Here is a 24,545-nt window from a genome sequence, read left to right as displayed (position 1 = left end):
CCCTGCATCATACTGTATGGTTTCACAGTTCACCACTCCCTCTATCTATGCATCAAGGGAATGAGTGATTTAGTGTAAAAAGATTATGCCTCCTGAGGAATTTATGTGTCTATGCAGAGTCAAAGTTTCCCAGTATAATCCATCTGATGATGAATTACCTTGAGTTTTTGCAGGATTAACTTTGGTTTGCTGGACAAACTTAGAACGTCGTGCATCAGCAGCAACATGCTGTGCCCATGTTGTGTAGTTATTGATTGATGTAGCTAAGAAGTACGATTGCTGTCCTACACAGCAGCAGACAAGGCCAATGGAAATCCTGTGGATTTCTGTGGCTCAAGCAGATTTAACTCATCAGCAGAATAGGAATCACTTGGATCCTCAGGGAGTTTTGCTGGGGATACATCAAGGGCAGGTGTGAGGAGGCAGGTGACCCGTGACCTTTGGCTCCCAGTAACTGACCTTAGAATGAGAGATCTGTATCGGAGCTAAGGCTTAAATCTTCCTTATTGGATCAATTTGATGATGTATAGAGTGTTATGCAGGAAGCTTAGGATAAGAGCTCAATATTTAAGTATAAAGACACCCTTGGGACACAGTGTATCTGTTAAGTCACTGCTCTGTTTTCTGCTTAGATCAAGAGTTAACTCAAAAAGGAGGCAAAAAACCCCAACTTAGAATTCTTGTTAGTATTATATTGGGGGAAGGGGGGTCATTGTTAATGGAGTGCGTGTGTTTAGTTCCTTTTATAGGTTTTGAATTTTCAGAAAACCTCAAAAAGAGGAAATAAATACTTGTACCAATCAGAATACACAGAGATTTTAAGGGCAAATAGTATTCTGTCAACTTACATTCCAGAGTTACTTTATTGAAAACAAGTATCATATTTATTACATGACATGTAATTGGCACTAGTCATGAGGTGGCCTGATGGCTAAAACATCAACCAGGTGGGAGTTTGAAATTTCTCACCTTTGGAAGGAGCAAAAGTAAGCAGATGGCAGGCCTTTAGGGTCCATAGCACATTGTCGACAACGAATTACCGTCCAGAGGGGAATGGGATGGCTGATAACCTCCATCCCATGGTTCCATCTGCTGAATCCTAAGCAAGGACAGTGCATGCAGACATGCAATGACATTTTGCAAATATGATGTAGAACTGTATAAAAGGTGAATGTGGTGCCTTTTTTTAAACACAATTTTTTCTAGAATGTGTAGCCTTCCTGGAAAAAGTAAATTAAGATGTATAATAATGTATCATTACAATGTAGCAACAGAACATTTTGTTAAAGAAAAATTTTATTTTTCTGTAATATAATAGCTGAATAACAGCTCATGATTACTGGTGGTTTAACAAACCAGATTAGATGGTCATTCAAAAGGATTCAACCTGGCCTTCCGTGCAAAGCAAACTCTAAACTGTTTTCATCTAGTCAAAGCTCCTCCGCATGCCCCTTTAGGGTGATCTAGAAAGAAAAGAGTTAGAAATAGCAAGCAGACTGTATCAGAAAGCATATGCCAAGGCCAAGTCTCTCTTTTGTCTTCTAAAACAAAGTGGTTCGTCATGTTGCATACATTCACTAGGTTTGAAAATAGGCTTTCATTACAATGGGACTATCTCAATCCTATTGTTACAGAACAAGGCAATGTTCTCAGAATGAAACAGAAAAGAAATAATGTTGTATATAATCGCAGGCCTTTCACTATATTCTCCGACTAGGTTTAGTCTAGCTCCATTCATGCCTATGCTAATCACAACATAGCCTGAGCAGGAGAATTAGCGCCAAACATAACTGAGTCTGTTATAATTGCACAACAGGAATTGGCATGAATGCTCAAAGCCATCAGTATAAAGCGAATTACTTCTTTTCACATATGCCTCAGATATCTCAGTCTCAGTATTTTGGGACCAGAGGAAGAATGACTACATCGAAAAGTCCTGCTCTATTGAAATTGCAACCAGTGATGCAGCCACTTGCTCCGTAAACCCTGCTGCCCCACAATATTGTTCAGCCTATTTGTATGTGACAGGGGTCCCTTCTCCCGCCACAGTTCTATGTGGAGCAGCTACAGTAAGAAATCACAGCCTCTGCCGAAACAACAGCTGTTTGTACTTATGTAATGGCTGCAGGATGACTGTTCATATCCTGGCTCGTTGAAGCTGTCACAAATCATTAATCTTGGGCCTGTCTGTGGGGCCATGCTGTCAAGTTGCCTTTGGACAACTGTGGCTAGACAGGAGCAGGACATATCATTTAGGCAGGTGCCTCATACCTTCATAATATTACAAGATCGCTTATAATAATCTAACCTTACCCGCAGCACTTGCCTTTGAACTTGAAGATTGAAGTGGGTGGATAAGCTACACGGTGAACGCAATTTACACAAAATAATCATGCAACATGCAATGTAATCTGTTCTTTTTATGTGTACACTTTTTCTGTTTGAGCACAACTAAAAAACACAAACAACAGCAACTGCACATTTCTTGATCCCAGAGAGAATTTATGTCTATTTCGTTGCCTTGTGCAGTGTTACATAGATGCATCTTGTAAGCATGCATTGTTGGTATCACTCTGCAACACAGGCACCAGATCATATAGCACATCAGAGGGCTTAGCAGCGGCATTAAGGGTCTCAAGTAACTTCTTAACACAGCAAGACATTGAAATGACTCACTGAGGGAGACTACAGCGTATGCCCTCTTCTGGCAGTTAAATGCAGAGAGACTTCCTTGGATGCTTCCATGCATCCCATATTGTGCTTAATATAAGTGTTTTACTAACTTTATATTTTACAAATACAGGGTTAGTCATTAAGCCAAATATTAAACCATCTGCATATTAGCGAATAACAAATTACATTTATTTTTCTTTTTTTGTCATATGGATGCATGTTGTGTGAATGTTTGATTGCAGTTGTACACATTTCAGATCCAAACGCGATGACTAAATTTAATTAATACTAGGTTAGACTCTAAAAGAAACATTTGATTTTTAATGGAACATGGACCCTGTGGCACACTGTAGAGGAAAAATGAAAGTGATTTTTTTTTAATTATTTGGTTTTTTGGTCTGCTTATTGCTGACATTTTGCAAATTAGAACAAATAAATTCTAACATTATTGAACCATTAAAGTGAGATGTAGAGTTTGGCCCAGCTCATAATTGCTTTTTCAAAGACTAGCCTTGGAAGTAATTAGAGGTCAGAGTAAAAACACTAACCGCTCAGATAATCAGCCTGCCATCAACACCTTAGGGGCTGTATTGTGCTATCAGCTTGACCCTGCTTGGAAAACACACTCGCTCTGCCTTATTTGCAGACTTTACTCTTTAGACACAAAGCGTTAGAGGATTGATTAGTGCAAAGGTCGCCATGTAATACTCCCAGCATATTTGTGGCCCAGGAAGCTATTGACTAAATAAAATGGATTGCATCATACTTTTCCGAAAGACTGCTGTTTAGCTGTCCCATTTTGAGCAGAGTAAACTAATTAGGCAGTGCCTTTTTTTCCCCCTCTGCAAACAAAATCTCCTTTTATTGCTTGACCTTTTCGCTGACAAACTTGTGATTGAGTGCAGATTTCATTAAGGAGAGAAACTCATCTTTATTGATCAAATTAAGAGACAGGTTGTAGGAGATTGTAAAATGCTGAAAGGTGGATTCTGATGAATATAATCATAATCATAAGGCGCCAAACCACCCCGTCTACTTGGCGACCTCTTTTTTTAATGTTTTTATTTTTTAGTTTGTCCTTTTTTGATTAATCTCCTGCATAGATTTCAAATAATATGGTTACATCGAAATACAATGTTTCATTTGAATTAGACCCACGTATTGTTATTCCTTTAACGTAGTGTCCGTGATCATTTGGCAACAGGTATGATTTGCAAATAGCTGTGAATAATATATGCTGGCCTTCACATACCAGTGTCTTGACAGGTTTAAAGAAAAACAATACTGGGCTTTCACTAGGAAGTCATGCTTGTTTATTTATGGTTAATTTAATTTATTTACAGTATTTCAGCTTCAATAATTGATGTAGCATCCATGGATCATTCTTTTCACTAGAAGGGAAGACAGCATCCTATTTAATTTTGTTATTTTCCCATTAAAACCTGAGAAAACATCAAAGGCAGAATGATTTAATTAACAATGTGGAGAGTCTGTGTACAGCCATCTGCATTTTGCAAATTACTCTTTGCTGAAAATAAGAGACTTATCAGGTCCATACAGACATCGCTGCACACCTCAAAAGAAGTTGTGTTGACACAAGGAAGGGGAAAATACATGTCTCCCCCAGACAGAATTATCCACTTCACAGGTATTTTCAGTTTACAGTTTCCAGGTTGAAAAATTAATATCCTTTCTTCTTCTGCCAGTACAGTTTACAGTTCTTTGTTGTGTTTGCTGCAAAGTGCAGACGGAATGAAGAGTGGAGGGAGAGAAGGTGTCAGAAACGGAACATTTTTGTGATTCACATTCTTATAGCATTTGAATCCTTGATAATTGTTTTTGACGGGTCAGGGCTTCAAGGAAGCTGCTTCTTAATGATTATTTCCCATATTGCCACTCGGGTTTGCCAGCTTTAGGTTTGTTTACCGGTACTTGAAGCGAAGATGTGCAATATAGCCAGCCAACTCCAACGAGGGCTCTCAACATGTTTGATAATGACAATGAATAATAGTTTTGATGAAAATGGAAAGAAATGTCAGCTGGGGCATGTTAACCACTTTAAATGATAATTGGGCAACCTTGCTCTTTATAAGCACATATGAATGAAAGGGCAACTGGAATCAAGGGGATGCGAGCCCACATCACTTGCAGTCTCAAAGCACTGTGCAGGCAGCTTGTTTTAATCTCTAACAATATTATAGAATGCTGTGTATTCCTTTTGCTTCTTAAAGAAACAAACTTTTGGTAAATGGTAAAATAATAAGTGTGAATACATTTCCATACTGAATTTCAAATTAGACATTATTTGGGTGACATGCTTGCAAATTAGTAAATTGACTGAAAGGTACCACAAAAAGTCAGCGTTGGAGAGAACTGAAAGAAAGAAATGCAAGAATTGGTCCTAACTATAGATCATGTTTGGATGAGGTTGAGCGTACAATATATTTTTAGACTGTATCCAGACGAGCACGGGAAGTTGCCTTTTCCAAAGCGTGATTTAATAAATCAGACTACCTGAAATTGTCCCGACAATAAACAGCAAGAAGAAGGCAGAGAAGCGCAAATAGCACGAAATCGAGACAGACAGAGTAGAGACAAAGACCGTAGAACAGTGAGAGAATCACTTTATGTTCTTTCTAGGGGTGACAGTCCTGACCAATTCCATTTCATACCTATGTTTTGTTGCAATGTTCCTCCTTCTGCTTGACATTTCTGGGTTAGAAAGTGCCTATTACAGGCTCCTATCGTCATGTTTCACACAAATTCACATTAGATAGAAATTATCTTTTTCTCTGTCGAGGAGTGGTCTTGTTCTATTATTCTAGTCATGAGCAAGTCACCACAGGTGAAGGCAAAAGGAGTGCAAGGTAGAGTGTTATGATGATAGAAATGTCACATTTGATAGAATCACTTTAATTGCATGTGTGTACTAAGTTGTTCTTCAGCGTCTGCACATTGTGTTGGCTAATGCCATTCTTTTGATGGCATTTGAATTCACAGTATTTCATTGGACAATGTGGAGAAAGCACCCGGTGTTCCGTCTTTTGTTTTAATAATCTTTATAATTATAGCTTGAATTAATCATGGATGACCTTTTGTAAATATTTGCAGAGGAACCCATTTCTGGGAAAAAAGCAGCAATAAAGTCATTAAAATGGGGGGGAGGATGGTAGTTGGGCACAGTATTAATTAAAACAAGACTTATATCACTATGTCTATACTTTTATCTCAATACTACTTGATTATTATTATTATTATTATTATTACTGTTAGCCTTACTGTTTATTACAGATGAGAGCCGGGTATGCTGGGGAGTTGGTTTAAGGGATTGAGTGTCATCAATCAGCATTAACCGTCAGCTCTGAGGTATCGACTGATGATTCACTACGCCAGAATCTCCTCTGACTCTAAAATGAAAGGCAGCAGTAGCAGCAATAACACGACACAGAGACACTCAGTTGATTGGCACCTCATTGAGTCTGGCAGGGGAGCGTTTGATTGCACTAGCTGTCAATATCACGTAATTGTTTTTCTTACATACATGGTGCCCTCTGTTTAGTCTCTGTTTTTCATTTCTTTCTTTTTTCTCAGCAGGCTCTACAACTGCATGTAGCTATTTTTGCAGATTTTTTTTAAAATTAATTACATTTCTTTTCAATAATACATATATACTGTATATATTTCAGTTAGTATGAGTTTGATGCAAGTGACCGTTCTGTTGGTAAACCTACATTTACATTCTTGTTAATACTGTGAGCATAAACTACCATGTCATGTATGTCATCTTAACATCGGTGTATTAAGATTCATACCCCTTACTAGACAGCTAGATTAGCAGCGTATGGCTGTAAATCTGTCCTTGCTAGCTGCCCCAGGGTGTGTTGGAGTAGCCAGTTATGCCTTGAAGCTTTAATTGGGTCCCTCTCGATTATCACATTAAGTGTGTTACTGGAATACATATACTGACCACACTTCTGTCTCACTGTGTGTTCACTGAAGTCAAGCTCAAATTGAATTTAAATCTTAAATGACACCCATAACTTCCAGAGGAACTATTCAGGGCTGCGAGTGCAACCCTGTTTTCCACTCCAAGGTCAACAGAGAAGATGAGATTTAATTGAAATTGAAGCTGTCTACCTGATAGTTTGAAATAATTAGCAATGTCAGAGTGGAGAGAGGACAAGTCAGGGATGAAGACAAATAAAAAGGACATCAGCGCTAGATAAAAATGGCAAGTCATCAATTCTAGTGAATTGAATGTCACTGTGATTGACTGGACTTGCCTCTGGATGTCACACATGAAACTTAACCAGGGAATGTAAACACCACAAATGATACCGAAACTTTGTGAAAGATTTATAGAGACAACTGGGCAGTTTAATTTTTTTTTCTTTTGAAAAAGCATGTGTACTTTTGGAACTGATACACTTTCGCTCAAGGTATCATGTAGATTCGAGAGGCCACTAAATGTTCAGTGAAGACTAAAATTCTGTCTGGCAGATACACTATTATGTATGCTGGACCCCTAAGATCAGCCACCCTGTATGAGCAGCTTTCTCTTCCCAGCCGTAAAACAAACTCGACCACCCTACAGCCCCGAAAGACTTCAGAAGTCACTTCTGCTGGGTCCAACATTTCCGCACCAGTTAATAAAGGGGAAATGAATTGTATCAGTGTTGCTGTCTTTGCTCATAGTGAATAGGAAATTATCATAGAGATAGGTATTGGTGCCTTCACACACTGAATTACAAAGAGAGAGCCTGTTTCTGTTTCGCTCTCACACATGCACAGATATGTGCATGCCCACAAGCAGACACAGTATCTTAGAATAAAGCCCCAAATAGAGCTGGCTATAGTGATGTCAGTGTAGCCGGGGTGATTGTATCGATGAGCCGGGGGTTGCTGGCAATTACTTTAATAATTCCATAAACATACGGACATGTTAGTGACATCCAAGACTTTTGACTTTCTGCGGCAAACTACCTGTACTTTCAATCTAATTCTTTAAGTGTGCTAACACATATAAACGATATAGCAGATACAGCTTGCATTACCACTTTTTCTACCCTCTTTATGGACATTTTTTAATACAAAGAGGATGGTGTCCTGAGTGAATGAAAAATCAAAGGTGTGGCGTGTTAATATCTTCAAGTTAGCACACAGGACTAAACAATATAAAAGACAGTGAGGTCAATGGGATGTTGGCAGTCTGTAGCGCAAAGGAGTCACGTAACTGTTAACTGTCTTCTCCTCTGTGGAAAGCTGTAGCCACTGGAGGACTGCCTTCATCATTGCAGACAGAATACAATCAGTGAACCTACTTTACATAAGGCATAGGGCCTGTACTACTCTAAAGAGCTTTAAAGTCAATATCTAGTGTGATCACCTTTATTCCTGACAGCCCGAATTCTCTTAGGCACACTTTCTTATAATTTCTTTAAGAAGTCTTCAGGAACAGTTCTCAAGGCTTCTTGGAGGACATTGCTTTCTGACTTTTGTTTCATTCTCTGTCTGCTTACAGTAATGTGGAGGGCAATTCATAGATTGGTAGTGTTCCCAGAGGCGCCACGTGCCATCAAGTAAGGCACGCATCTTCCTAGAGTCTCCGGCCAGTTGGAAGCCTCCAAGGGCTCACAAACCTTAAACTTTAGCAGTGGCAATGTGCAAAGTTTGTAATGAAAGTCAGAGAGACCTGAACTGTCTGATTCTAAGTTATACTATTGCAGTTGTATCCATTTGTGGAGATATTTGCCTACAGAAGGCCTATAATCTATCACCACTAATGTGATCCCCTGCAGTCCACTAAAACCCCAAATGCACAGTGCTCAACAAGGATGACACTATGCGTCAGTTGAATGCTGATTGGTTGACATTTGCATGTGGGACAGAAAGGAAGTGACGGCAGAGAAGCACAAAAACATCAGAGACAAAAAACCAAATACAATATGAAAAGTACAGCTTTTTGAAATTATGTAACTTCACTCTTCTCCGTGACTGGTTGATGGACCACCAACAGCACAAGTACAAGTAGCCCACAAACCTGTGGTACCACATATTTTTCTCTCTGCCCCCATCAGGCAACAGACGTTCTCTGCAGGTAGACAGGCAGTCTGAAGCTCCCCACAGGCTGGCAATGGATTGCCCGTGTGCTGCCACTGCTAAACCAAAATTTCTCCATAAGGGGGCCCCACCTGACTGCACTCACTCCCATTACAAGTGATGCCAATCAATGAAAAGGATTGGCATCATTACCCTGCTAGGAGTGAAAAAAGGAAAAAGTAAAGAGGAAAATGAGAATTAAAGCAAGTCTGTGGTGAGCTGATAACATCAATTAAATGCAATGCTAAAAAGTGAAATGCTGCTTATCTGTAACATTATATTGTAATAGCATCATATTATTGTTTCTGTTTACTTTGATGTTATCTTAGTTAACTTAGCTTGCAGAGCAGCCTGACGTGTCCATCTCTGCTGAATGTCAGAATAAGTGAAAAAGCATCCATCTGGAGAACTATTGCATAAGAACAGTTAAAGAAAACACAACAAAGCCTGGCTCCTTGAAAGCGAGATATAAAGAAAGGATAGCTCAAGACTTTTGCACACTGCTAAATGTTGACTCCAACTGTACACTGTTATTATGTGCTATAGTTACAGTGAGACTGTAATGAATAGTTTTGCAACAAAATTAAGCATTTTTCTATCCTGGAGTAATAAAGTCACGGCAGAAACAGTTATTTTAAGTATCAAAAGTATTTTAGGTTGTTCTTTTTGTTCAGATTTTGAAGTCATGTTCTAGTTTTTATTGAATTATTTATGGACTTAACTTTATACCTCTTTTGCTTATGTTTCAGCAACTGCCATTTTCCACGCGCTCTGCCCCTCTGCATGTCTATCTGTGGCTGTCGCTCTCTCTGTTGTGAGCGTTAGTTGACAATGTCTGCACTCAGCACACCCCAAATAAAGTGCGTTGTGACAGAAACATTAACACAAGCCACTGAGTACCTCTGTGATTTTAGTGAGAGCATATCTGTCAGCCAGGGCCTGGAGGAGTAAAAAGCATATATCTGAACTTTCAGCGACTGGTGTTTGGGTGGAGGATTGTGACAGTCAACATCAAAACAGTAAAAGTAAAGCCGTGATTTATTGAATGTGCCGTTTGTGTCTGCTTTCATGTTTGCCAGTGATACATTATATGACTTTTCTCCTGCTTTCAAGAACATGGCGATGCGGATGAATTAAACATGTTAAGCAGGAACAGGTCTTTCTCTGAAAGCCTTACCCTTTTCACGATAACCCCTTTTTAGACATTCAGTGGACTTATCACAGCGTATAAATAGGACAGAATTCATTATTCAGGGGAGGTTCCAGTGAAAAATTAATAGTTGTCCCCGGAGGAGGGTCTGTGGTGCTTCGGAAAAGGAAAACCTTTAAAGTGTACATGCTCAGGGGGATTTGGGGAGAGTCTGCCCTTCATATTAAAACCGTTACCATGCTACCATACACACTGATATTGCAAATGCAAGTTTGCTCATCACTAATGACTGTCGCTAACGCTGTATACAGCCTCCATTCATGCCTAAGCTGTCTGCAAAATATTTTAAAGCTGGAGAGTGAAAAGGCAGGAGAAAAGGGCAGCATGAGTGTCTGCCTCTGATACTGACACCTTAAACAGATTACACATTTTCAGTATTGCCTATTAGGACAAAACACCAGGACTTTGGCTGCTGACTCCTGAAGAGAGACTCATTTTTGATAACAGAGTGAATGATTTCCCCTCAAAAATACCTCACTGTACAATAAACTGACATCCTGGCAGAGCACAACAAAAACATCAGGTCCTCCTCTCACCTTTGTCATATAAGAGATTACAATTTTCAGCATGTCCAGATTACTCAAACACTGAAAACATGCAGCCCGTGGTGCTGAGTGGTTTTCAGCCTGCCAGTTATCAGTTGAAAGATGGGCTTCACAATGTCTTTGTATCCGCTTCCTATCTGCTCGGCCATGAAGGCAATAACCGTAATGTATGGCTAAGGGAAAACAGAGCTAATCATCAATGACTGCAAGATATATAGCATATACAGTGGAACCTTGTTTATTACCCTCTCTTCTCCTGTCGTTGAATCCATCGGCTATACAGACAGCTACTGGACTGGAGAGCTTCTTCAATGTTAATTTGATTCATTCTTGTTTTCCATAATAATTGGGGGCAATGGGTCAGTGTGATGAATTTGCTTGTTACACGACACAGGAGGTAGCACGTCGGTGGCTGCTGTACAGTTTGTCTGTCTAGTCGTTTTTTTGTTTTGTTTTTTCCATCATGTGAATCAGGGGTCTCATAGTTATTAGCTATTTTCAGAAAATATCCAGTTCTTACATAATAGATTTGATTCTGAGGACCTGCTTATGCTTCAAATCAGCTTCCGATTTGATTTTAAAACGAAAGCTAAGAGTGTTATGAGTGGCATTTTCATTTTTAGATCAAAGTCATTTCCTAAAAATCATGATTGTTTAGATAGTATTCCTGCTGGAACAATCCAATCTTTTTGCAAATATCAGAGTGCTTTGTTATGTCCCACTTAATCAGCCTGTTTTTCTTTCTGTCTTAATTCTCCAGTAATGTTTTTTTTACTTCCTTTTCATTTTACACGCTTTATTTCCATTTCCCAGTTCTCAAATTATCTCCACAATATGGAAATGTTCAGACATTCATCCACGAGCAATGAATTTTAAGGTAGATCCAATTTTTTTAGTCTTATAAATATACATTTATGTATTGCTTTTTTGTTGGTAACAGCACACCTGTACAGTATATCTGCACTTTCATCCAGTGCCTTCGCAGCATACAGGTTTACAAAAAAAATAAAAATAAAATGAATTGCTACCCTTGTAGAAGATTTTCAAATGAAAGCATCAGAGTGTGTGTGTGTGTACCTACATCAACATGTCTTGTGTTTCTACCCCCCATAGAAACTCTGTGCCTCCACCTCTGTGTGTCATTGTGTTGATGAGCGCTGATTGCAGATTGTTATGGTGTTTGCACCTCTCATCTATCTGGCCCATGCTGAGTATTTGGCCAGGCCTGATTGTGTTGATGGTGACACCGGCATCTTGTCCTCGGGTGGGAAGGCCCAATAGTGGTCCAGACATAATGAAGGAGATGTAATCAACCAATGTCACACACAAAAAGTCAAGTGAAAGAAAACTGTTTCTGTGTTCTACCTTCCCGACTGTGCTCTCTGTTGATGGAAATCACACAGTCGTGGTTGTTGATGTCGGGGCTTGCTTTTTTAGCAAACGCTTTATGCTGGGCGAAATAGAAAATTTGAGGGTTTTTCTTGTTCTTCACAACAAAGGTGACTTGTAGATAAAGGAATTTGCATTAAATTAAGTCTGTACATTCTCTCTGTTTTGTACGTTCTCAGTGGGAGAAATGGGTGTTTCTACCTACAACATACTTTTAATCAATGGCAACAAAAAGAAAGAAGCAAGTGTTTGGCACTTGGTTGTTCAAGAGATCCTTTCTCTCTTTGTGCACTTTGTCCTCTCTCTGTGCTTTGTTATTTGTTTTGGTGTTCTAATCTCTGGCAAGTCAATAATATTCTTTGTTGTCTGAAATTGTGTGTCGGGAACAAAAAGGCCTCCTCCTTTTGTTGAAAGTACCTGTCTGTGACTTTTCACTCTCTCTCAGACTCCCAGATAAAGTAATCATTAGATGTTGTTTTCTGCCTGCAATTACTTTCAGTTACAATGGGTCAAACACTAGGAAAGCAAAAAGGGTCGAGAGAAGACAAGGCTAGATGGATTACAGGCGAGGAACTGTATAGGTCCCACAAGTGCTGATAAATACGTATGTGGCTCAGAGACTCACCGTTGTCAGGAATGTCTCCGTAAATGCATCAAAAGTAATTAGTCTAGAGTATATATGGACAACCTTGCTCCCTTCTTATCTGCATCACATTGTCTCCTTTACAAAAAAGGCCATTCATTACATCTGGCACTATTTGTTTTAAGAAGTAAAAAGGGGCAACTATTACTCTGCCACTTCTTATATCTGGCTTTGTATCGTTTGCAACAGAGAATTGCCCTAAATAATGTATTTCAGTGGAAAAATCCACACTGAGCTTGTCACACAAGTAAAAGTTCTCAGGGGTTCTAATGCCTGTTGAGGATGACCAAACAAGGCAGGTGCTAATCCCAACGTGTGTTTTAACATAATACCATAAATCCATGTTAAAATTAATTCCAAAGAGGCCCCTACAAACTGTTTACCTCAGCATAGCTTTTTTTTACACGACAGAAGTAGCTGGATTGGAGAGCCTCTTCAGAGTTAATTTGGACAAACTCTCAAGTTCAAACACGTCATTTTTCTACTGCCACAAAGGAATGCTTTAATTACTTCTACAGCCATCCCTTTGGCTGCAAGGACAGTCTGTTTATCAGTTCATGAAATAATGATGTATCAGCCCTATTTCCAAAACATGGGCCTTTGGGGGGCCCAAAGTAATCAATCAGTGGTCAAACTTGCCAGAGAAAACCCTCGGCATGTCCCAGATATAAAATATTTAAACTTTTGGGCCAACTAACATGTGAGGAGGACATTAAGAATCAAGACTTTGTGATAGCAAGTAATTCAAACCACAGTCCAACGTGTTAATTACTAACCTCATGTTGTGGATGGGCTAATCTTGAGCTCTATATTTTCCTTGTACTCATGCGTTTGTATTAGCATAATCATAGCACTGTAGCTAGCCACCACATGGCAGGTTATTATGCGTCAGGTAGCTCGACTTCATTAACACTCTAAACCTCAGTGCTACTTAGCCTTCTGTCTTTTCTATGCCCAAAGCTATTGCACTGCTGTGTGTTTGTTTTTTTTCAGAAATACTTCAGTCACATTGTGATATGTCATCTTTAGAGGGAAACTAGCAAGCTAACTTCTTGCTAAACTCTAGCTCCGCTAAACGTTCTTTATTCTCTTTGTGATGGATCCCTGTAAAAAACACGTTATTGTAATATTTGGATCGTTTTATTGGTCAAAATATTTTCACCATTTTGGTGCATGAATTTTGGAAATCAAAATTTTTAGTGTAGAAAATGCTTAACAATGTCATCTTCATCAGGGATTTTAATGTATCTCCTCCTGATAAAAGTAGAAAAAAATCAAACAGCATTTGAAGCTTACAAAGTTCATTTTCAGACTGATTCAGATAAATGTTGGCCCTTTCCAGTGAAGTCACAGATGTTGTCATATCATTTCCATCTCTTCAGAAATCCGTCTCAGCTTAAAGCTTTTGAGTACAACAGGAGTTCACACATCAGTAGACATCATCAAACTATAAGACGAGCATCAAAAATGTAAGCCCTGAGAAAGGAAGGAGGATGTTGAAATGCCGTCTTGTTTTTGTGATGCTGTGAAAATTAGACAGTTGTCTCTCCTTCAAATGACGATTGCCAGAGCTGCGATGAAAGTAATGGCATCCCTCTTTTCAGTGCAACACCAAGGGGTTTTAATAGCGCTATTATTATTAATGACCATCCATTTGCTTATCCAGATTGTACATTTGGAGTGGGCATAAGGCCGAGTGAAGTGATAAAGTCTTAGTAATTACAAACCCAATTATTTCTACTGAGATTCTATTTGTTTGAAATAATCTTTCATATTCTTCTATTTCTGTGTGTTGGTCTCCCTCCAGAGACAAGACACGTGCTTGTACAGAGTGTATCTTGTTTCTTTTCTTTTCCCAGTTTCTTTCTCATTTCCTATCTAACAAACAAGAACATATAATGTATAATAACACTCAGTCTGCACTCTTGATAACTGTGTTACCTGGTTTGATAACTTTTGATAAAAGTCGCAGACTTCATTTTAAAAGGCTCTTGCATCTTTTGGCACTGTTATTCCTGTTGGTGTCAAATTGACTGAAGCTGTTGTAACTCTACATAAATGCAGATGAAAAATGAAATGTCAGTGAGGTTAAATTAGTATCAGCAAATCCATAGCTACAGGGGCATTTTTTGACTATAAATATAACACTGGCAATATCTTTTACACGTTTAGGATGGAATCGTATTCAACTCTATTATATGGAAGGGCAGAGATGTTGAAAATGGAGAAAACTGCAACTGTGCAGCAAGACAGACAGATCCTAAACACATGGTGCAAATTAATATGTTCTTATATACTTTGAAATTTTGGCTCCTGAAAGTGTGACCTTAAGCTTTTTTTTCTGAAATATCTGAAAATTGTGGCCAGGTAGTGATTTGTGCTTTTAAAAGCAATAAAATATTAGTGGAAGACTGTGAGCCCGGGGGCTGTTTTGTGCATCATGGTAATTTAAAAGCTTAGCTTAAAGGTGTGGTATAAATGAACCAAGAATATAGATGGGTTGGATAACAATTTAACAGTTTTTTTGAGGATTTATGTATATTTGATAAAAAGCACAACAACACGGCACAGCAGCTTGTTGAAAATAAGATCCTCAGTCAATGCAGTACAGGCCTGGAGTGTGAAATAGTGCTATGAGCATCCATACATCACCATCTAATAATCAGATTGTTTGAGGTGGAGAAAGATGTGTTTATATTAAATAATTTTTATGAATTTTTCTACATTAATAAAGTTTTGTACTATAAATAACTTCTATAGTCTTTCTGTTAAAAATAATTTTACTAAATGACACATGCATTAATTCAAAAATATATAATATGGCTTTCATTTGAGAGTAAATGTGTTTGATGCATAGATGCATGCAAGTTTCTTGCAAAAGATTTGCAAAGACTGAACCAATTAACTCTGTAGGATGAGTCACGGGCCTAGTCCACCTTCTTGATGGCTGTTGGAAGAATTTAATGTCCTAGATGCATGCAATTATCCTTTTAATTAGCAATAATGAGTTTGTGCATGCTGAAATAATGACTTGAATCGTGATATGTGTGCAGACCTTAATGTGAAGCTCATCAAGATGTAACAAGCTTTGTCGGTAAATATCATCAACTGTCATGTTAAATATCTCATGCTATTGTACTGAAAAGGCCCAATAAGCTGCTTAAATTGATCCTAGCTATGTATGTGTGTGTCCATTTGTGTTTCTGCCTGTTAGAACATGCATGTTCTGATGAAGTTTATGGTCATGAAAAAAAATTAAGTGAATCTGAATGCAATCCGAAGCACTAAGCCCTCATCAACTTAAATGGCATCCTGTGTCACCAGCTGTAGTGCGTGAGTGTAAGTTCAAGAGGGCTGCCTGAATTCTTCTAGGCTCTTGGATTGCAGAGTGGGCGACAGGCAGTTGTGAAATTACCAATTTATTTGAGTTTGCCAAACAACATCATTAAGCAAAAAAATGAAAGTAATGATTAACGAATAAGCACACTCTGACTGGTCAGCTGGTCCAGTGAAAATAACTAATGCTGGTTACGTGCCAACAGAAAGGATTTGCCCACAGTAATTTAAGAGTTAGCAGAAGCTGTTCTATTCATTACATAAAAATGGCAAAATGTGAGTTGGCTGCTCATTTTTTATGAGAGCATATGCCAAACTAGCCGTTAGCCAAGCATTATGTGGTATGAACTGACATAGAAAAGTGATGTGGGAATAGCCTGGATGGCTAAGAGAACATGAATTTGTTTCCTGGGATAAGATTAAAACTACACTTAAAGGAAGATTATTATCAGCGTGTCACCTGAACCCCAGATGACTAGAATAATATAAAATGTCTTTTAACAGAGGCTGTAAAAAACAAGATGACCATCTGTATGCTATAACACAGTTAGACACTTTGTTATGTCTGCCTCCAAAATGGGTTTATGCAGCTTTTAATTGCTTTTGTTGGTGTACTGGACCAAGCAGAGTGAAAAACATCTTCATGTGATATCAGTGCTGATGTTATTTTTTTCAGCTAAAAAAAACATAAATTACACAACTTAAAAGTCTGAGCAAACATAGTATACCTCACAAAGTTGTGTAAAGTTATTGGACCAAGTTGTAAAATGCTGCACACATTCCAGGCATTGTCTTCAACCCCATTATATTTTTAATTAAAAGATTGCAAGTACTCCCATTAGTGAGAGGCATTTGCATTATATCAACCCCACCTGGTTTAAAGTCAAATTGCGGGATGTTATTTGTTCTATATTTTCATTCAGCACCCAGAAAAACATTTTGGGAATGGTTTACACACCATCCAGCATCCTCACACCTTTCTCTTACACTTGTTCAATATTTATACAAGCTGTAAATGTTTGACCACACCAAATGGAAGGTCAGCTGAAGGTGAATGCAGCAGTTTTCGATCTGTGGCTGGCCACAGGATGTGTTGATGTTGCAGAACAAGAATGCTGAAAGGTACGGCTGGTATGCATATTCCCGAAAGTGTGACACACTGTCTAAAAATGCAGAATAGATCACCTAGACCATCAAACAGGCCATAAAGCAAACAGTATTTAATTTGGGAAGGAAACAATTATTTACAGTAATTGCTTTTATTAAATGTTAAATTAACAGAATAAACAGTTATCAGAGTTATTTTTCAAACGCATGCTACTCAGTAAAAATAAATCATCTTAAACGAGAACACTACGTCTGATCTCACTTCTATTACAACTCATTGTTTGCTATTATCCCCACTTGTCTGCCATTCAAATTTCCTTGAAGGGAATGTAGAAAAGTATGTTCACAGCATCAGGGGATCTGTGGCATCAGTGATGTGTGATTTCTCCCAAAAGCTCCGTGGGGTACAATTGTTCCCCCTGAATACAAAAGACAGCGGCATCACAAGCAGGCTGCGGCATACCTCTAGCTGACGAAGGCAGCAAGAGCTGTCAGCGACATCACTCATACCGTGTGCCCACCCTCCCGAACCCGCCGCCGCTGCCTATCCAAACTACCCCACCGGAATAGAAAATAGTACGAGCCCATGTCGTTGAGAGAGGCGGGTCGGTAAATATTTCATATAAAATTTGTAGGCATTGAAGGCTGTTGACATAGAAATGCGATGAGTTCAGTCTGTCTAAAGTCATAGAGGGAAAACGTACCTTTCATTTGTAAAAGCGTCACCTTTAAATAGAATCTGAGGAGGAAGGAAAAATATTGAGGACAAGGCAACATTTTCTGTGTGTCTGGGTGGGTAATAGGGCATTTATGCTAATTACATTACCTAATCAAAAACATCAGCAACCTAAAAAGGCATTACCAACAGGAGAAAACACTTGGAGAAAGATTGAATCAGCGCACGGCCGAGACTTGGCTTGGCCCCATTGTCCTAGCTCAGAGAATGAGAAAGCAGCATCCATTTTTCCCTTAATTAAGTTAGTGACCCTTTGAAAGGTGACACATTTACCGCCCAGGGGATTTATACACTCCCGCTTCACGGCTTCAGTTCAATATGGAGAGGACAGATTTGACTCCACGTGGATACTTCAAATATATCCTTACAATTTATACCAGGTGATTCATTTTCAGTAGCTACTCTTATAATTAAAGTTGACGTCGTGGTATTCAGTGTAGGGTAGCAACGATATACAAAGCATGTTCGCCGTGCCGTTACGCAGCAATCAAGACAATTCGTATTACTACTAGACGGTAATCACGATATTCATTTTCATTCATAAAAAGCCATAAAACAATAAACAAGGTGATAGGAAAATGTCTGGGAAAGAGACTCACATAGACTATGTAGAATTGCGTGTGGAAGAAATAGTCTTTCCAGCGTACTAGGGTCTAAGACGCCTTAATTATTTAAAGCATTCTTACTTATGCAAATACACTAAATAATTTCTGCATGACAGCTTGAAGCTGAGGCCTAGAGGAGAGATGTGATGTCTGAATGAGGACCCCTCTTGCCTTTGCATGGCCTAGGAACCATAACACTGCAGGCTTCTGGTTGCCTTGGTGCATACTGTTTTACATTCTAATTATCTGGCATGACAGACTTTATTGCAGAGGCTCAATGCTGAGGTCTCATCCCAGACTCATTCCACATGTGATGTCAGTTCTGGGATAATAAGATGAGATAGTCTGAGTGCTTAGCCTTGCCCATTTTGCCTCTTCATTGAGTTTTCAGATTTTTTGTTTTTTTCCCCCTAATTTTTCCAAGCGTGCAGCCTAATTCTTGGCCCAACGAGCATGAATTTTACCTGAATAAGATTCTGGAATGATTCGTATCTTTTTCACAGCTTATTTGACCAGATTTATTTTGGATTCTAAAAGATCAAAGGAGTCTAAGGAGTGGCACATTGACAGTGATTAAAATAAACAGTATTTTGTTAAGATGTTCATTAAAAATTGAATACAGTAAAGCCAATCCAAGACACAAACAGCAAGACATTTTTTTCTAACTAATTAAGCTACAGGGAATTCAGTGCATATTGTAGGTAAACAGACAGAGTCATGGGAATACCAATGGAAATTAAATGCTCTGCTGGTGTTTTTCTCATTACAAGATGAAATGAAACATTTATCACTGACTTTCATTTCACTAAAAGGCTGACATTTTCTGGGTCAACCATTGATAAGTGGACAACTTTCTTTTATTTGCATTATGATTCACGAGTTCATTCAGCCCTTTTACATCACCACAGTAAAATTGTTGTTTTCCAGTTCTCTGTATGTTCTGACCTGTTGTTTTAACTTTGTTTTGTTTTTTTCCCCTTCTTTCTTTGTCTGCTTTTTTACAGCCATCGAGGTAAACCTGCAGAAAGCCTTGGCTGAGGCCTCTGAGACCTGTACCCAGGAGTGTCTAATACTAGGCCACTCTGACAGCTGCTGGATGCCCCCAGCCCTGGCCCAGTTCCAGGGTCCTGGCAGCAACAGCCCCATCTCCACCCCTACCACTACTGCCATCACTGCTGCCCTCCCCTCTTTTGGTTTCCAGCAGAGCTGTGCCCGGGGAATAAAAGCTAACATGGGCAGCATGGGGGTCATGGATGGCCGCCATACGTTGGGCAGGTCTGTGCCCAAAAAAGATGAACTGGACAAAGGGATCAATCGTCCACAGTTCTACAACACCCTGGATAGACACTGCAGTAAGAAGGAGGACCCCATCAAGGTCATTCCCCTGGCAAGCTTCTCCTCTCCCGGGCAGCAGACTGGTGGGGGCGGCAGCTCTTTCTTACATGAGAACCAGTTGTAATAGTAAAACACGGATCTTCATTGGCTTAGCATACACGTGACTCCATCCAAAGATGGCCTACAACTATTAGATTAGTATGTATGCGTATTTGTGGGGTATGCATAATTGGAATAACTTGACCAGCTCAATGACCAGCTCAAGCTCAGTTTCACTAATTAAGATATCTGAGAATGGATTGGAGATAATTATGATGATGTTAAAAAAAGAAATCATGTGAAACCAGTCTGACAAGCGAGGAAGGAGCAAGCAAGTCTTAACATAGAAGACACATGTATAATAAATAAATGGTTATATGCCAAAGTAGATCCATCACAAAAAAAGGATAATCTTGCTTTCTGTTTGGTGAAGTTTGCTTAGCGATAAAAAAGGCCAGTGTACACCTTCAGCTCCTTGGGTTTAGTTTTGTGTAAGTGCATTCCAAAAGACAATTTCCCTGCACAGAAGCAAAAGCAAATGCAGTACTTTGTGTTATGTGAGCTAAATTGGGCTAAATGCTAATTACAAACTCTTGAGTGGATGGTTTTTTTTTTTTTTTGGTTTTTTTTTCTGTTGATGTTCTAGTGAAGTATTGCTTTGTAAAGCACATGGCACAAACCTTTTTGGTGGAGGAATATGTTTCTTTTGTCTTGTCTGGACATGTTTTAGAAGACTATTTTGGTCAAGGGGCTTCAGAAGGATAAAAAATGTCTACAAAGCATAACTGGGCCAATAGTAGACAGTGCTGCATCTTCGTCTTTTGCATTCTTTTGCATTCTACAATTCTACAATTCTACATTCTCACCCTGGACCAATGCATAAAAAAACCCACAAACACAAAGCGTTGCACATACACATACGTTTTTTGTTTTGTTTTTTTCATATGTGGTGATTGCTCTATGCCTGCCAACTCTATTAAGAAAATGTTCACACTTAGCATTGTCGCAGTAGCTTAGCCTTGAAAGGAGCAGACAGATGCGCTTTGGAAATGTCGTCTCTGTTTTCTTCCTTTTTGTTTCTATTTCTCTCATTTTGCTGCTGAGAAACATTCAAATGGTAACAGCTCTGGAGCCAATTATGAAATTCTCAGTCTAATTACTTTGATGTGTGATCTCTGTAGTGACCCTCATTGTGGTTTGGAGGTTTGGATTAAATCTATTGCTTTTCCTAAAACATGCTCTACGTGTGCAGACGAAGTGTAAAGGTGACAATAACACAGCAAAAGCAGCTTAACACTTCCTTTATTCCCACTGTATTTTAACACCTGTGTTCCTGCTATTAATTACTACTCTGTTTTCATTTCACTAAGTTACACTGCAAAGTTTCTATTATCAGTTTTTACAATGTGTTGACACTGGAATAATAGACCAGGGAGCAAAAATTTCTTCAGGGCTTTGAGTCTAGCTGAATTATTGATGTTAATGTTATTTTGGCAGTTATCATAAGAATAGGCATCGGTACTATTTGAAAGGCCCTCCCTGCAGGCTGTCGCTCACAAGGTTCGATAAACACACTACATCACTGCCGGTGTGTGCAAATTGTACTGATGATAATAACTACTTCAGACTAACTTCCTGCTGTAACAGATTGGGTGCAGTATAATCTATTGCTACAGCAATAAGTGACTTTGCTGATATCCATTTTTCTTGCCTGTAACATCCAAGCCAGGTGTCTACATCATCAGGTATGTGATTCATGTGATTAATTTTGTAGTACCACCTTGCAAATTGGGAACAGGCCTAAATCTATAATGCAACACGGTATTCTCAAGGGAGGGTGCAAGGCAAATTGTGTTAGTATGCTATTAGTTGCCACACCTATTCTCTCAGATCAGAGCTCTTATCCTTATAAAGGGGATTTATCAGAGACTTTGTGAAACGATCACTTAAAGGAACGGCGTCAAGGACTAAAAATAAAAAAAGAAGGGGCAATTCAATTTCACCTTAGTCAATTATGAAAATGAATCAAATTCAAAAGTTAAATCCTCCTATAAACATACACTGATGGAAATTGCCCTGTTTGGGAATCCAATTTCGACCTATTTACTAATACTTTCATTTTCTTTTCTCTATCATTTTCATTTCATATGATTCCACTGGTGTTGGTGTAGGAGTGCGGAAGGGGGGGCGGGCATCACACAATGATATGAACAATGCATTTTTAATCAAAAGGAGCACATATCAAAAGGAACATACATCATGATGTCACTGAAAATTGGAATATTATCTCTGCCAAATACAGATCCAGCACTTCATATCTGCCATCACAATGTCTAATCCAAAACCTGTCTCAAAATCATTAAAAGTCTTTTCAAGTTCTGTCTACAGCTATGTGAAGGGTAAAAAAAAATTCTTAGTAACATTTTTCCAAAATAAGAATTAGGTTTTTAAGAAATGTACCCATTAATTAATTCAATCAGTATAGGTAATGTCAGCTTGTTTCTAAATATGGTAATCTGTACTGTTCTCATATCATGAAAAGAGTGTATCTAAGAGAACATGTATGAGTTAACACACTATTACACTATAATAAAAATGTGATTGTTTAAAATACACTGCCCAGTCACACATGCAACGTGAGCACAATACTAACTGTACCCTGTGTTTTGACTTACTCTGCCTACATAACTCCTATGTACTGTAATATTGCAGCAGATCCATTAAAGACTACATGAAATACTACTTTTAGAGGGAATACTATAGCAACTGCATGAATGTACACCAGCAGGATGTTGCTTTTTGCAAAAATATGATTTTCTTTTATTATTGTTGTGTGGCCGCATTCATTTTGTTATATCTTATGTCCTCTCACGGGTCAAAGTGGTGTTTTATTTATTTTCAGAACAAAGTGCATACCATATGAATGTCCTGTTTTTTTTTAAGTAAGTACTCTCTCTGTGTCAAAAATTTTCATCCGTTAAAAAACATCAAATGGAAAGACTAAATGTCGACTTTGCATGATTCTGCTCTCACTATTACTTTTGAGTTTTTTAAATTTCTTACGCCCTAGCAATAGATGTAGAGACGACGCTATACATAAAGATGAGGATTCCTTTTTATTTTAAGACTATTTCTATTCGAAATGTGTTTCATGATTAACATGTCAAGCTGTGTCATAAACTGCATGAACTGTTTGAACTTCCACAAGGCCTTTTGACACTTGACTACGTGGTTCATGCATCAGTCATTAGAATTGATGTCAGTATTGATGTTTACTGCTTTACACGTTTGTCTGTCTTATGGAACAAACCAATGTTACACCGTGTACATGGTCAATCCTTGTGACGTGTGCATACCACTTACGCCTACGTGCACACAAATCTATCTATACATCTATACTGTCAGGTAAACCGGAATTTAAGCTGTACATAGCAGTACCCCTAAGAACTAGTAATAAGGGTCACAAACTGGAAAGACACACATGGTAAATACTAAAGCCTACTTCAATGCTATAAATCACTTTGTTCATAAAAACTGCAAAAGGGAAAAAAGTGAGAACTGAGGAGATGACAATCTCAGTTGTAATGTAAATTGATACATAATATCAATGAGGGTGTGTTTGAAAGTGTTAACAAGTGATGTTGTATGTGTGTAAATGAGAGAGCGTGTATTTCCTTGCATGTATGCGTGGGTGGGTGTGTATACTGGCATGTACATTGCCAGAGTATTTTATGTACACTAATGTATCTTGTAAAAAACTATATCAAAATACGATATAAGACTTAAGTATATGCTTGTAAATTAGTCATCAGTGAGTCAGGTCAAGTTTGCGTTGAGAGAAGGCTTCAGTGCTTGCCAGCGAATCTGTATTTCTTAGTTAAAGCTATACAGTCTGTGTTGTTATGCCTTTGTAAGATATCCCACATAAATCTATGAAAAAAATTAACTTACATGGTGAAATGATTTTTCCTGTCATTGAATTTTACTTGAGCCATTAAATATTGAGTCCTTGAAGAATTAATGGATCATGTTTGTCCTTCACTGTTAATTATTGTTTGATAAGGTTTTCTAAGAGCAGTGGTGTATCAGCGAAGCAACGTGAGAGCATACTGTCATCATATTCCAATTATGACAAATACAAGCTAATGATAGACGATCGATCAAATGGGAAGTGACATGTCACCTTTTTTTTTCACTTCTGCAAATTAGCACTTCTGAGGAAATAATGTAAAGAGTTCACACCTCAGCATGCTGTCTGAGAAGCTGATTCACCTAAATTTAAACTGCACTGTCAAGGTGTCGCCTAAAAAAGCAAAATCACCTAAATTTCAATGCAACAAGACTGCCTAATTCACAGACAAACAGACAGAGAGACTTTGAAACCAGTGGAAACAATTCCAATAGTTCAACTGCTGTTGATCACTTGCAATTCAGCAGTTCAGACTGTACCAAGTGGCAGAATAAGACCCAGTGCAACTGTCGGATTGTATCTTTTATTTGTTTTTTATCTAATTTCTAATTTTTGATTTCAATTTAGTTTAAGTTAGTTTGTGGTTTTCGGTAAGTTTTAAATAGTTTTGTTGTTTTTTACTTTGATATTATAAAGGGTTGTCAGCGGCAAATTTTAAGAAGATTAGAATAAGCATTGTAACAATAATACATGCATAATTTGTGAGTGACTCAGAAAGATCTAGACACAAAATTTGAAGAATTTCTCTATCCATCAATCTATAACAGAAGAGAATTCTGACTTTAATCTCAGAATTCTGAGAAAACCTCTTTTTTTTTCTTCTTTTCCAGAATTCTGAGAAAAAAGTCAGAATTCTGA

General features: G+C 38.4%; 1 protein-coding gene across 1 annotated transcript in view; it reads left to right on the top strand.

The window, feature by feature from the left end:
- Positions 1 to 23,734, top strand: part of pcdh11 (protocadherin 11) — a 157,893-nt gene extending 134,159 nt beyond the window's left edge. Inside the window, exon 7 of the mRNA XM_004545516.5 lies at positions 19,348 to 23,734. Within this exon, the coding sequence (XP_004545573.1) occupies positions 19,348 to 19,802 (455 nt within the window). The 3' untranslated portion in view covers positions 19,803 to 23,734. The remainder of the gene's footprint in view (positions 1 to 19,347) is intronic.
- Positions 23,735 to 24,545: the final 811 nt, after the last annotated feature.

Source organism: Maylandia zebra, linkage group LG2 (genome assembly GCF_041146795.1).
Source record: "Maylandia zebra isolate NMK-2024a linkage group LG2, Mzebra_GT3a, whole genome shotgun sequence".
NCBI lineage: Eukaryota > Metazoa > Chordata > Actinopteri > Cichliformes > Cichlidae > Maylandia > Maylandia zebra.
This window is presented reverse-complemented; position numbering and strand designations above follow the sequence as displayed.